The sequence below is a fragment of the Melitaea cinxia genome, chromosome 8 (genome assembly GCF_905220565.1).
Source record: "Melitaea cinxia chromosome 8, ilMelCinx1.1, whole genome shotgun sequence".
Taxonomy (NCBI): Eukaryota; Metazoa; Arthropoda; class Insecta; order Lepidoptera; family Nymphalidae; genus Melitaea; species Melitaea cinxia.
This window is the reverse complement of record NC_059401.1, coordinates 11,783,126-11,797,550: the sequence shown is the minus strand read 5'-3', so window position 1 is coordinate 11,797,550 and position 14,425 is coordinate 11,783,126. Positions and strand designations below refer to the sequence as shown.

Genomic DNA, 14,425 nt, shown 5'->3' with positions numbered 1-14,425 from the left:
GTAAAAAAAGAATATTGAAATTTATTTTAAGGTTCTGAAGGGTTCTTCTTATATAATAATATGATTAGAGATAATTTTGTTAGTTTTTATATAATTGTAGAATAATGTTCAAATGTTGCGCAGTGATGCAGCGTGGTGGATTAAGCTCTGATCCTTCTCCTACATGGGGAAAGAGACCTATGCCCAGTAGTGGGATATTACAGGCTGAAGCGAGCGTTTAAATGCTCCACGATTGTAATTCCAATGCATGTAACACGTTTCTTTACGTCTACCAGATATGCTGCCTACCGCTGATGACCTTCTAAGGTCGCATTTTCCTACGAACTGTATATACTAGACGATTAATGTACCTGTTTAATAGTCACTTTCACACACGCCCGACCAATAGGGATCGGAAGTTCTCATTGTCCGAGGGGAGTGTGTGTGTCCGTTAATGATACAGCATTAGTCCTTAAGCGGCGGTCAATATCTGGGTCGATATTTCTACGACACGATCACGTTGTCCTGCACTTTCTTTTTGCAGTTTGATTTTGCCGCCTATTGTCTTCCGTAGGATACTTTATATCCTGGGAATCGATCATATCGACACCAGTCAAACTCGAGCAGGCAGTCAGAAATCACAACTTTTTTTCGGTATTCTTTAAATCGTTGTCAAAATGTGTAGAATGTTTGGTGTTCTATCTTTAGCCTATGTCGCTATTTTTATGTTAACAGTGGTGCACTGTGAAGAGGATTTTTCGAGTAATAGCGTTGTGGATTTTCTTAGTAAAGGTATTTTTGTGTATTTGTTTAAAATTGTAATTGAGTTTGTAGTGTTTAAAGGCCTCTAAAATATGAAGATACATAACATTTACGTGTAAATTTACTTACACTACTAATAATTAATTAATAAGTACCTCTAAGTATTTTTGCTATTTTATTATAATTTGAATATTTATTTTATTATATTAATAGCAATTTTTAGTAGAAAATGAAACAAATAAAGTAATAAAAATGATTTAATAGCATATTTAAATTTTAGATGCAACTGAAATCAAACATTAATTACTCCAGTTTAAAACACTTTTAATAGAAATAATGTAATATATTTTATTATTAAGTCCTTAGCTTAGAAAAGAAAATAATAAAATACTCCAAATTTTAGTGACAATTATTATTTAAATATTAAAGGTTTGTTTGAATAATTTTAATTTAAAATTGAAAATTTTAGAATTTACGGGATAAATTATTTTTTGCTGGAAAGCCTGACGAACAACAATGATCCCTCATGGTGGTCACATATTGTGGAGCAGATCTGTAAAAATATACTTTAACATTTTAGCAAGTAATAATTTAATTCATTGTTCACTCATCTTCTAAATTGTTCGAAGATTTGAGCTAAAAATAGCAAAAAATGTCGCCAATCGATCCTTATCACCATTTGCTAACCATCACCTACAATCAAAGTATTAAATCAACTATAAAAATGCGATTTACTAACAATGAATTTCTGTAACACGTAGATTCGTGGTTTGTGTTACCTTTCTTTGAAAAAGTTTCATTTTACTGGTAAAACTATAAACGTCCAACCACAAAAATCTCACATCAGATTCTAAATCACGACTGAATAAAAATTTGCTACTTCTAACTGACCAGTTATATAATAGAAAATGATTACTAATTCTCATTAACTTCCATATATATTTTCATGATTATTCCAAATAATACTGAATCATATAAAATGCGAGACTTTAAAACAAGATTTTTTTTTTTAGTTTGGTTTAAATATTTTTTTCAGATGCAAATGTCGGACGCACATTTGGCCACAATGCTTTGAAACGTCTCTCTTTTATCTTTTTGCCTGTGATGTTCACTCTGGGTGTTATCTCAACTCTATTGATGGCTTTAGCGGTCATATCTGTCAAGAATCTCGCTATTGGAGTTGTACTTCTAATTGTAGCAGTCAGCCAGGTAAATAACTTTTTCTATAATTTAATAATATATATAATATCATGGATATTTTGCTTAACATATACAAGATTAATGAATTATAATTTTTTTTTACTTCACGTGACATTTTGTTTTGTGGCGTAAATAAAATAAGTTTGCATTTTCCTTGTAATAAACAAGTTATACATAAGTACCGCAAAATATTAGCAAAATCTGCCGAATGTTGATTTCACGTACTTTGTAGTACTTAGTATTTTTTCTTATTTAAAAAAAAAATAATCCAACATGTACCAAAATATTCTTGTAGAGCCATAAGTTACACTATTAGAGTTATACTTACATGAATTAAAAAATCTTTAATATTTAATTTAGGCGGTGTCAAGATTGTTTTCTGCCGGAGTAGCACCCGCTGCACCTCTCGTGTTCCATCCAAGAGCTGAATTCCTTCCTGCACCAGCTTTGCCTGCACCCTGGCCTGCATCAGGACCGCTCCTCTCACCCTGGGCCCGATCAGACAACGACGCAACTATATCTGATTAAGATATAGATAACACGAAACTAGAGCGGAGTTATATCGAAACGATTTTTAATTTATACAATTATATTTGTATATTTTTGTGCATTTATTAAACGTTAAGGTTTGTGCTATTACAAACGATAAAGCACAATGCCATACAAATGTGCGAACTTCGTCTGCCTCTCACGAACAATGTTTTGTGACAGACAGACGACGCCTTAGTATTATTATTTACTTATTTAAGTACAGTAACAGTAATAAAAAATTTAAAAAAAAATGTCTCTTACAATTAATCTTCTTTCTCTCAATTTATTAATTATTTTGTTTCGTAAATGTCTAGATTTTAGACAAAATACGATTATTTAGTTAAATTACCAATAAATAAACAAAATTAAATTACGAAATGTGAAATAAAATAATTTTGTTTGCTGACAAACGAAAAAACCCGACTTCAATTACATCGACAAGTACTGCAACGTAGGTAGACGAAAAAAAGTCAAGTAAATACGCATTATCAAAGATTACTCCAAAAGCTGTAATCAGATATCGATGAAATTTAAATGTGACTACATGATAAACAACGGCTTTCGATTAAATTAAAAATTATCAAAATCGGTACACCCATTAAAAGTTTATGCGGATTTTCGAAGGTTTCCCTCGATTTCTCTGGGATCCCATCATCAAATCCTGGTTTCCTTATCATGGTAGCACACTTAGGATATCTCCTTTCAAACAAAAGAGAATTATCAAAATCGGTTCATAAACGACGAAGTTAACCTCGAACATACATTAAAAATATATATATCATAGAGGTCAGAAGGTCAGAGATCAGAAGAGTCGAACTGAGTATCCTCTTCCTCATTTTTGGAAGTCGGTTACTAAGGAAAAGTAAAAAATTGTTGGCTTATATTCCAACACGGGGCAAAGGTATTTTCTCCTTAAAGTCAACTGTAACCTTCATCACAAGAAAAGTAGATTTCAACGTAACTTTATTTCCTAATACCCGAGGGTTTAAAGACATAACAAAAATGAGGCTCTATTCCAATTTGGACGATATCTTAAATAAAATTGCCGCTGTCTTATAACTTTCTTTTTTTCTATTCGTATTTATAAAATAAATACTTTTTTAATACACAATTTCTTTCATGAATAAATTAGCTGAAATAATTTGTTTATCTTTTTTAGATAGACTAATACGATAAAAATAAAGTCTAAATCTTTTTCACGTCCGCAATTAAAAGTTATTACAGCATTCAGACGTGAGCAATTTTTAACGTACCGCAATTTTTTTTTCTTATATGTACATGGTCTGTTGAACTAACGGTATTACATTTATCAATATTTTTTTATAAATATCAAAACACAAGTACACACACACACACACACACACACACACATATATATATATATCTATAATAATATATATAAAAGCGAAAGGTCACTCACTCATCACGAAATCTCCGAAACTATAACACCTACAAACTTGAAATTTGGCAAGTAGGTTCCTTATAAGACGTAAGCATCCGCTAAGAACGGATTTTACGAAACTCGCCCCCTAAGGGGGTAAAACGGGGGGTGGAAGTTTGTATGAAAGTCCTATGTTTTTGAAGTTAGAGACTTGAAATTTAAAATGTAAGCTCTATAGATGGTGAAAAGGTGGCCAAATAGCATATCTTTAGAAATCAACCCCCTTTTGGGGATAAAACGGGGGATGGTACGCTGACTCACTCATCGCGAAATCTCCGAAACTATAATAGCTACAAACTTGAAATTTAGCAGGTAGGCTCCTTATAGGTTGTAGACATTCGGTAAGAACGGATTTTACGAAACTCGACCCCTAAGGGGGTAAAACGGGGGTTGGAAGTTTGTGTGAAAGTCCCATGTTTTTGAAGTAAAAGACTTCAAATTTAAAATGTATGCCTTATAGATGATGAGAAGGTGTCCAAATAATGTGTCTTCAGAAATCAACTCCCTTTTGGGGTTAAAACGGGGGATAGTAGGTTTACTCGCTCATCACGAAATCTCCGAAACTATAACACCTACAAACTTGAAATTTGGCAGATAGGCTCCTTTTAGGGCTTAAACATTCGCTAAGAATGAGTTTTACGAAATTCGACCTCTAAGGGGGTAAAACGGGGGTTGGAAGTTTGTATGAAAGTCCTATGTTTTTGAAGTAAGAGACTTGAAATTTAAAATGTACTTTCTTTAGATAGTGAGAAGGTGTCCAAATAATGTATCTTTAGAAATCAACTCCTTTTTGGGGTTAAAACGGGGAATGGTAGGTTGACTCCCTCATTACAAAATCTTCGAAACTATAACAGCTACAAACTTGAAATTTATCAAGTAGGTTCCTTATAGGGCGTAAATATTCGCTAAGAGTTGATTTTATGAAACTCGACCTTTAAAGGGCTAAAACGGGGGTCGGAAGTTTGAATGAAAGTCTTATGTTTTAGAAGTAAGAGACTTGAAATTTAAAATATATGCTCTATAGATGGTGAGGAGGTGTCCAAATAATGCATCGTAATCTATATATATAAAAGAGAAAGGTCAGTGACTCACTCATCACGAGAACTCAAAAACCGCTGGATGGTCTATCCATCCAGGTTGGACAAAGATAAAGTTTGGCAGGGATGTAGATTATAGTTAGCAGACGTCCGCTAAGAACGGATTTTACGATATTCCATCGCTAAGTGGGTTTAATTGGGGTTGATAGTTTGTATAAAACATATACAGCCTGAAAATAAAACCAAAAATGTGGTGTATGAGGTGAGATGTGGTGAGAGGTTTTATAAAAATAACTATTAAATTATACTAAACTGTGCCTTTTAAAAAGTTACTCAGTTTGATAAGCATTTCAAGTGACTGAAATAAAAAAATAATTTGCGTTAAACGTCTTAATAGTAATACATATCTTCATAACCACGAGGACGTAATCGCGGGCAACAGTTTATTAGTTATTAGTATTATAAGTCCCCAAAAGTGTATGTGATCGATTCGTTCAAAATTTACTGAACGGATTTTCATGCGGTTTCAACATTGTAGAGAGGGCTCCACCATTGGCAAGAGGAAGGTTTACGGAACGGCTAAGCCGATTTTGATGAGAGTTTCACTGGAAGTTTGCCGGTAAAACTTTGTGACACACTAATTCCAACGCGGGCGAAGCCGCGGGCACAGCTAGTATATATATATAATCATTAAAATTAACTGTTGAATCAATAATTATGTTCAGGCAAACGAAGAAAAATCGACTTCAAATTAATAATATATATATAATTAATATAATTATTATATAATATATAATTAATATTGTGTGTACCCAGACTTCCAACACAGCAGAAAGTTCTACAGAGTGTTGTTGAGTGTGAAGCGTATGGTTATGATATATTAAAATATTAAAATGTTTGTTTAGTAAAATATGCTGTGTGGTTACGGCATCAAAGAATATAGCCACCCCCTCTCTTCACGTGAGTGTCGTAAGAGCCAACTAAGGGATAAGACAGTTCCACGACCACCTTGAAACTTAAAAAGCCGACCGATGGCGGGATAACCATCCAACTGCTGGCTTTTAAATACACAGGCCGAAGAATGGCAGCAGCGTCTTCGGTGCGACAAAGCCAGCAATGCGGTCACCAACCCGCCTGCCCAGCGTGGTGACTATGGGCAAAATATATAAGTTCACGCCATTTTTGGCGCGAACTTGTGGAGGCCTATGCCCAGCAGTGGACTATATTAGGACGAAGTGAAGTTAGTAAAATTTGCAAATCAGCTTTTTACGAGACGGACTCGCATCCGTAATGTCCCATATCAAAACTAAACGTTAATTGTAAATAATACTTTATGATGAGTATACAGAGATAATTACGTCGCATAATGAACGAACGTAGGTACTTTTTTTTTTGGTTCACAAATTGAATGATACAATATAAGAAAGTTTATGTGTGTAACAATTTGACAGGTACCATGTTCATTCTTATTACAGTGAACACAGCATACAATTTTGACATGTTCAGCTTAAACTAATCACAGAATATTAAAAACTATTTAAGCAGTCTATGAACAATATTCTTGACCGTGGCCAAGGAGCCATTGAAAATATCAAAGTTTGGACATAAACCATTATAGGATGACAGAATTCTATATAGAACCGAATGATGTCCAATATTAGTACGAAAATGTGGTAATTGAAAGCTATACATATTTGACAGACGACTACCAGAACGTGGTATCTTTAATTAAATTTAACTTCAAAAGTTTAGACAGATCATTAATCCATGTATAATTTTGTATAAAGTCAAAATATCTGCTATTTTCCGACGAGTACTTAAGGGTTTGAGATTATAATACTTTAGTCCGGAGTCATAAGTTACTAAATTTTTGCATTTATTTTTAATGTAAGTTAAATGATAAATGTATGTTTTTTGGATCCGCTCAATTCTTTTGATGTGCACTGCATACCCAGGTGACCAAAATGGGCTGTTATATTCTAAGATGCTTCTTACTAAGTAGTTGTATATGGGGATAAGAACTTTAGGGTCTTTAAAGATTTTTATTTGCCTTGATATAAACCCAGATAGTCTAGAGGTTTGTTTAACAATGCTATCTACGTGACTTATAAAGCTTAAACGACTATCTACTATAACTCCTAAATCTCTAATTTCATTAACTTCGTTTAGATGTGCTCTCTGTAATGTGTATATAGCTTTAATGGTTTTTTTTACGCGTGAATTTTATGTGATAACATTTTTCAATACATAGTTTTCAGTCTTGATACATTTATATATCTTAGATCATCGGCATACATCTTAAACGGACACTTCAACTGCTGAGCCAAGTCATTATATTTTTAGTTATTATATTTAGTATAAATAAAGCATTTTATCTACATTACTCTAAAATAGATGAAAACTTAAATAAAAATATCATCATTTTAATTTCTGCTAATGGATGTAAGCAATGTACAAATTAGTATAAATTATTATAAGTAATAGTATGAAACAAAGTCGCTTCCCGCTGTCTGTATACTAAGATCTTCAAAACTACGCAACGGATTTTGATGTGGTTTTCTTTAATAAATAGAGTGATTCCAGAGGAGGGTTTATATGTATATACATGCATTATATAGTAGAGGAACACTGATAGTTTTTGCAAACGTGCGATGCCAGGGTGGGTTATATTATATACCTATACACTTTTATTTCCCGCAAATACATTCATATGTATCTATTAACTTGATTGCATTTCTAGTAACTTTACTTTTGCTCACATATTATTATTTTTGATATCCTAATTTATTTTGCTTTCATGGACTTGTCATAATTTTCTTTAACTCCTTTAAATATTCTTTTATTGAATGCTAAAGGATTACAATGTATACTTTCACCAACACTTTTATATTAATTTATAATACTATATTTTCATATCACGTATTTAAAGTGAAGCGTAACGAAATATTATGCTCTACGTAATATGAAGTCCAGCTCCTAAGGCCTGTGATAGAGGTCAGCCAATGGTTACTTGAAACCAGTCTAGTAAGCAGTTTCTAACCAGTTCTTCATAAAAACCCTTTGCAGGTAGAAATGATTCCTTGAATAGATTAATACGAGTTTCTTTTTTATTATTAAACCATTTGACAATAAAGATTTTAAAAATAGATTTGAAATTGATAAATGTGTTCATAAAACAGTACTCGTACATTTTTTTACATGATGATGACTTTTTAAATATTTTTTAAACAGATATAATAAATACATGTTTTGTTCTGGATTAAATAAAAAAACCATCTCTCGATATACCATGCTATAATATACCATAATATAATTTTAATTTATAACATATTTTGCACTTATAACTTTAAATAAAATCAAGCGCTTACAAAATTAAATTCATATAACTCAAATTTACAGTTATTACTCCTAAAATTCTTGACTGAAAAAATTTGTAAAACAAATTAAATAATGTTATTGTATTTATGTAATAGAAAGTGTAAGCATCGTTAAATTAATTATAATCAAATTATAAGCATAGCTGCAATTGAAGTTAAAGAGAAAACATTTGAAGTAAGCCGTTGATCTCGATCAGGATGATGCATTATTCAGTATCAAGGAGGGGCACAAACGCAGTACATTGACTGTGTGGCCGTCAACATGAGCGCACCAAGTTTACTCCGCTTGATATATTTCCTAACCTTGGTTATCCTATGTGTAAGTGCTTCTAATAATGACGTTAAAAATTCCTCACATGTGCACAAAATTGAACTCTACGACGGTGTATACGTGAAAATACCCGAACAAAATAATGATAAAAAAGAATTATTGTCATTGGAAATAGACACTAAAAACAATGATGTAGTTGAAGGTAAGCTTTGTGATTATTATTATTATTATTATCTAAGGAATTTTTTAACTGTAATGAAATAATAATGTTATTAGAAACATCGGTCTACAATTTTGAGGAAAAAGTGTATACGAGTGGTATTTACGAACGTAGGCACACACACACACACACACACACACACATATATATATATATAGCTAAATTCTAGAGGTATATGTCTAGTAAATTAAAACTGGATTCATAGAAAATAAATTATCTTCCTAATGAACATTACCCTGTTATAATAATTTATACAAGCATGCGTACTGGTTGACGTCAGTTACTTTTAATTTATTTATTTATTTCCTATTTCCAAAGGCTAAGTTTCAGTTATATGTAAAAATATATACGATTTTAAAATTATATATCGTATATTTTACTTTATGAAGGAATTCATTATTATTCTACTGCATCAACTGTAGGCAGTAATCAGTATATTATATGACATTATAAATATGTTCACAATATTACAGCCTCTCTTACATCTAGGTAACGAGCCTTTCTAATAGTATTGTAATTATTAATCTTAATTTATCTGTCTACTAGTTACAGACAAATAAATTACAAAATTTTTCTTTTTATATTATCAACCGTTCATGTCATTTTTATTTCATACTGTCATACTAAACACGACATGTAACATTTTTGTCATTAAAACTGATAAGATTTATAGACCACTTCATACTCATTGCACTCTCTGCCGTTGATGTACAGTTACGTTGATACGCGTAGTGGAAATAAAAAGATTTAAACCTCAATGTAGAGTCGGACGCCATGTTTTTCTTTTTTCTTTTTTAAGAACGTAATGATTTTGCGTCTTTTATTTTTTATTTTTACGCTATTTTCGTAGTAATTTAATAGAGAAAGTAGCGAGTGTTATCCAGACATAAACAATAAAAGCAATCTGATCATGGCTGAGTTCTGACTATTCGAAGATGCTTGTTAATCGGATTAACCAACTAAAACCTTTCCGTTAGAAAGCGGTATTATGATGAATAATGATAATTTATGTTGAACAATACTTGTTATTTTATGTTGAATAATACTTGTTATTTTATGTTGAACAATACTTGTTATATGATTATTTGCTAATTCAAAATATTTTCGTTTTCGTACGGCTTAAAACCAACCCGTTGGTGCAGTGTGCAGTGACTCTGCTTTCTGCATTAGTAATAGTAGTTCTAACGCAGGTTCTATTCCTGCCCTGATTCTCAGTTTAATATATATTTATTCATGATTTATTTATGTACCCATTTATTACTGAAAGAAATATATAAGAATCTAAGCAACCAGCTATTAATTAAAACACTGACACTTAGTTGCTTATAATAAATATATGCTTATAATAATAATAAATTTTTGAAAACTAAAAGTAATATTTAATCACATTTGATAAAGACATTTAAGAATATAATCTATTGCATATCTCAAAGTTAAAAGTCATCTTGGTAGAGTACGTTTTCAAAAAGAAACAAAAAACAACGCCAATCGGCCCAGAAACCTCAATGAACCGCAAAGCCTCAATTTGAAATAAAAAAAAAACACACGCTCCTAATACAAACACAATAAACAGTGGAATAAATTGTATAACCAATAAACACTTAAATAGTAACTAAATAAATAATCTATAATATTAAAATGAGTCGCTGAATGTGTTGCTAAGCGCAAAACTCGAGAACGGTTGGACCGATTTCACTAATTCTTTTTTTTAAATATTCCTTGAAGTACGAGGATGGTTCTTACGGAGAGAAAAATTCTAAAAAAAAAAAATAATAAAATTAAAGAATCGACTGTTAGGCGATACGAAGTTCGCCGGGTCAGCTAGTAAACTAAATAAAAAAATAAGTTTCACTTTTAAGAAATCATTTAGTGGTTGTCGCTTAGCAACAGAGACTGCACAAATACAATCTAAAAGTATTAATTTAATAATGATGATATAGGTATTATTCTGAGAAAAAAACAAATGTGCTTTAGACCATACGATTGAAGTAAAACTACAGTAATATTTAACTGAGGTAGGGCACAGCAGGAATTTCCTGCTCAAAATATGGAACAGCCCGACTGGGGTAGTACTTCGACCTTACAGAAGATCACAGCAAAATAATACTGTTTTCAAGCAGTATTGTGTTCCTGTTGGTGAGTAAGGTGACCAGAGCTCCTGGGGGGATCGGGGATTGGGTCGGCAACACGCTTGCGATGCTTCTGGTGTTGCAGGTGTCTATAAGCTACGGTAATCGCTTACCATCAGGTGAGCCGTACGCTTGTGTGTCGATGACATTAAAAAAAAATACGAAACGTGACTATCTCTCCCCCTTTCCATCTTCACTAACTTATATCTCCCTCTCAACTTCCGTTCGCCTCGCCCGATTACACTTCTCGTAATGCTCTCGTCACGCATTCACCAGCTTACTCCCGAAGTCAAACGTGCGTAAAGAACTTAAAAAAATACTGCTAAAATTGGTCCAACCGTTCTCGAGTTTAGCACTTAGCCACACATTAAACCATTTTTTATTAGTATAAGAAGATTTGCATAAAATAAAGCTATAAAAGGAAGAATTAATTGAAAATGAAAAGTTTTGGATTCTTATAACTATAAAAACTTTGGATTTGATTTATAATGCATGCAACCGCTATACCAGTCTGGTATAGCGGTTCGTGTATTCACCTAATTACCTTTGGTCGCGAGTTCATTCCTACTCGGGGCAAATAATTTTATATGTACAAATATTGTTTCTGATCTGCGTGTAGGTATTTTGTTATGAGTATTTCCAAAATAGTTTGAAGAGTACATCAAGCTTTCGCTCCCGATCGTAGTTACCAGATATTGATTTTTACTCGTAGTGGGGAAATTATCCACCTACCCACAATAGAGTAGTGAGACACAAGAAGTTTCGAACCTTCTTCTTTAAGGCTATGTCCACTAGTAAGATATTTCAGGCTATTTAGATAATGTTCTAAAATGGTGTATGTGTATTGTCTCCTACATCTATTTTATTAAAATTGGTTTCGTCTGTGAATACGTATATAAATCTCTACTAATGTAATAAGTGAATTGGAGTGACCGTTTTTTTTTTTAAATACGCGTATTCTCTCATGGGAATGTTTTTTGTCCATCTTAGTCATTTATGCTAAAAATTCTGTTGGATAAAATGTTTTGGACTACAATGTATGCAGTACAATATATAGTCTTAATTATGGGTCTCCAAACTTTGAAGCCTTAAGGCATAATGAATTTTTCAGATAAGCCAAAACATTTTTAATTTCTCTACCCTAACATTGGTTATCTATTTATTTATTTATTTACACTTTTTTGCACACCAACACTTTTGTGTTAGTAACATACATTTAATTAAGTAAACAAAAATAATAAAGTTTCATTAGTTGCAACAGTCGGCCTTATCGCTCAAGCAGGGATTTCTTCCAGGCAACCTTTGGGCAGAGGACTAGAATTAATTGCTAATTGGGATAGGGGCGCAAAATATGTACTATCAGACATAAACATAAGTAGATATTATTGGTTAGTGCGATTAATTTTAATGATTTATTTTTAAATACCTTTATCTCCTTGGAAAACAGAGATGTTACTTTCTTTTTTACTAAATAAATTGTACAACCAAAGTAAAAAAAGTGTCTTTATATGCGAAAAAAAATATTTTTTAAGGAAACAATAATATTCTATTTTTGGTATTTAATACTACTGACTCCTATAGTATATACGCGTAAAGAAATTAGTGTCACACCACCATCACTTAGTTTAGCCACGCATCTTGATTAATTCAATTAATGTACATTAGAACACCAGCCTGTTGAGCTTAACTTAACTGGTTTTACTACTTTGTTCCAATTAACAACGATTTCATTGGTCAAAGGCGTGATTAAGCTAACTGACAGCGATGAATCACTTTTTCCTTAACGCTAACAAACTATAGATAGATAGAAGGGGATAAAAACACAGAAGACAGGACGGGAGACAGGAACTCATAGAATTAAAAAGATATATATAATATATATATATCTATATATATATATCTATATATATATATCTATATATATATATCTATATATATATAAATATATATATCTCGATATATATATTTTGTACGAAATTATTAAAGTCAATCCACTCGTATGCAAAGCTCATCTCACTAGATTAACTATACCTACTGGATTATTTCGGCTCTGTCGTCGTTTGAATTTTTTATAAAATTAATATACACACAGTCCTTTATTCTTAGTTTACCTAACTTAATGCTACAGGAATTATATCATATAGCACCCGACTATTATTTTATTGAACGACCGCACTGGTATAGTGGCGCGTGTGCCGTGTAGACAGACACCTAAACACCAGCGGCTTGCGAGTTCCCATAATCCTGGTGCGAGTAGCAAGACAACCGCTTAATTCACCAACGAGCTATTCATTTCTAATTTGTTAAAAAAAATTAAAAGTTTTGCTATTACTTTCAGGTCGTGGCAAGCAAAAGAAGTTGATGCAGAGGATACTCCCTATGTTCATCTTGCCATTCGTTCTTCAATCTACAATTGTACCTTTATTCCTTGGAATGCTTAAATTTATGCTGTTCAAATCCTTGATGGTTGGAAAATTAGCATTAGTTCTTATTATAATAAATGCCTTTAGAAACAGCAACTCTTTTAAAGGCAGACAGGACGAAGAAATAGCAAATGTCCATTACGGTTACCACGCAAATGGTATGGGTGAATTCGGATCGTACTTTAATACGTAAAGCTTTAATATAAAATTTGTTCCTTAGCATCATACACGAAATATGGCCAAAGATTATAATAAATCTTACTTAATATTCAATCAAATTAATACAATTTTAATTTATTTATTTAAAATTTCATCACATAATTGATTAATTCGATAATACTCGCGCTACTATATACATAACTATACAAGTTTAGATGTAAATATTCAAGTATGTATATTTATTGAATACGAGAATGTTATATAAAATGTGAAAGTATAGCATTAGAAATCATAACAAAGTTTATAGTGACTATAACGGATTTAGTTATGAAATTCTGTGTTTGATATTACGTAATAGAAAAAAACTGCGGAAATACATTCTATGCTTTCTATTTATTGCTCGTTAATTAAAATTTATAAACAAAAGAACAAAGAAAAGTTAATTTATTTTGTCGGAAGTACGAACTGTAACGAAAATTGTATTAATTACTGTTATCTGTTATGAAACAGACGGTCGACTAACACGAAAAGACAAGGAAACGTGTCAGAATAAAATTTACATAATGTAATAACTTTTTTCTTGAATATTTACGATTTATTTTTGGATAATTTCTTTGTTTATTAAAATTATTTTTATTTCTGTATAGATGTATACAATTATGAACTTGTCAATTTCTTCTGATTAAGGCTCATATCCATTAGTTTAAAATTATTTCTAATTTGATAAATCAAAATATGTCGACGCCTAATATTGCCTCATAGATTTTAAGGTTTAATTAGTTATAATTCATCGAATGCATCATTGAGAATTTAGGAAAATCTGTTGACGACTTTCTATCTTTCTCAATTAATATCATTTGTGAAAGAAAAATTGAAGTTTTAATTATTTTAAGTTA

General features: G+C 31.7%; 2 protein-coding genes across 2 annotated transcripts; both read left to right on the top strand.

The window, feature by feature from the left end:
- Positions 1-656: 656 nt before the first annotated feature.
- LOC123655740 lies at positions 657-2,755 on the top strand. Its single transcript, XM_045591494.1, has 3 exons — positions 657-771; positions 1,778-1,950; positions 2,302-2,755. Exons 1-3 carry the CDS (start codon positions 657-659, stop codon positions 2,467-2,469), a joined length of 456 nt encoding a protein of 151 aa, XP_045447450.1. The 3' UTR covers positions 2,470-2,755.
- A 5,834-nt stretch (positions 2,756-8,589) lies between these two features.
- Positions 8,590-13,563, top strand: LOC123656017. The gene is made up of 2 exons (XM_045591740.1): positions 8,590-8,800; positions 13,286-13,563. The coding sequence occupies exons 1-2, from the start codon at positions 8,590-8,592 to the stop codon at positions 13,561-13,563; spliced, it is 489 nt and encodes a 162-aa protein (XP_045447696.1).
- Positions 13,564-14,425: the final 862 nt, after the last annotated feature.

Coding starts and splice junctions, on each gene's coding strand:
- LOC123655740 (XM_045591494.1), top strand. CDS start 657: ATGTGTAGAATGTTTGGTGTTCTATCTTTAGCCTATGTCGCTATTTTT. Junction 772..1,777: donor TGTGGATTTTCTTAGTAAAG/GTATTTTTGTGT, acceptor TATTTTTTTCAG/ATGCAAATGTCGGACGCACA. Junction 1,951..2,301: donor TAATTGTAGCAGTCAGCCAG/GTAAATAACTTT, acceptor TATTTAATTTAG/GCGGTGTCAAGATTGTTTTC.
- LOC123656017 (XM_045591740.1), top strand. CDS start 8,590: ATGAGCGCACCAAGTTTACTCCGCTTGATATATTTCCTAACCTTGGTT. Junction 8,801..13,285: donor AAACAATGATGTAGTTGAAG/GTAAGCTTTGTG, acceptor TATTACTTTCAG/GTCGTGGCAAGCAAAAGAAG.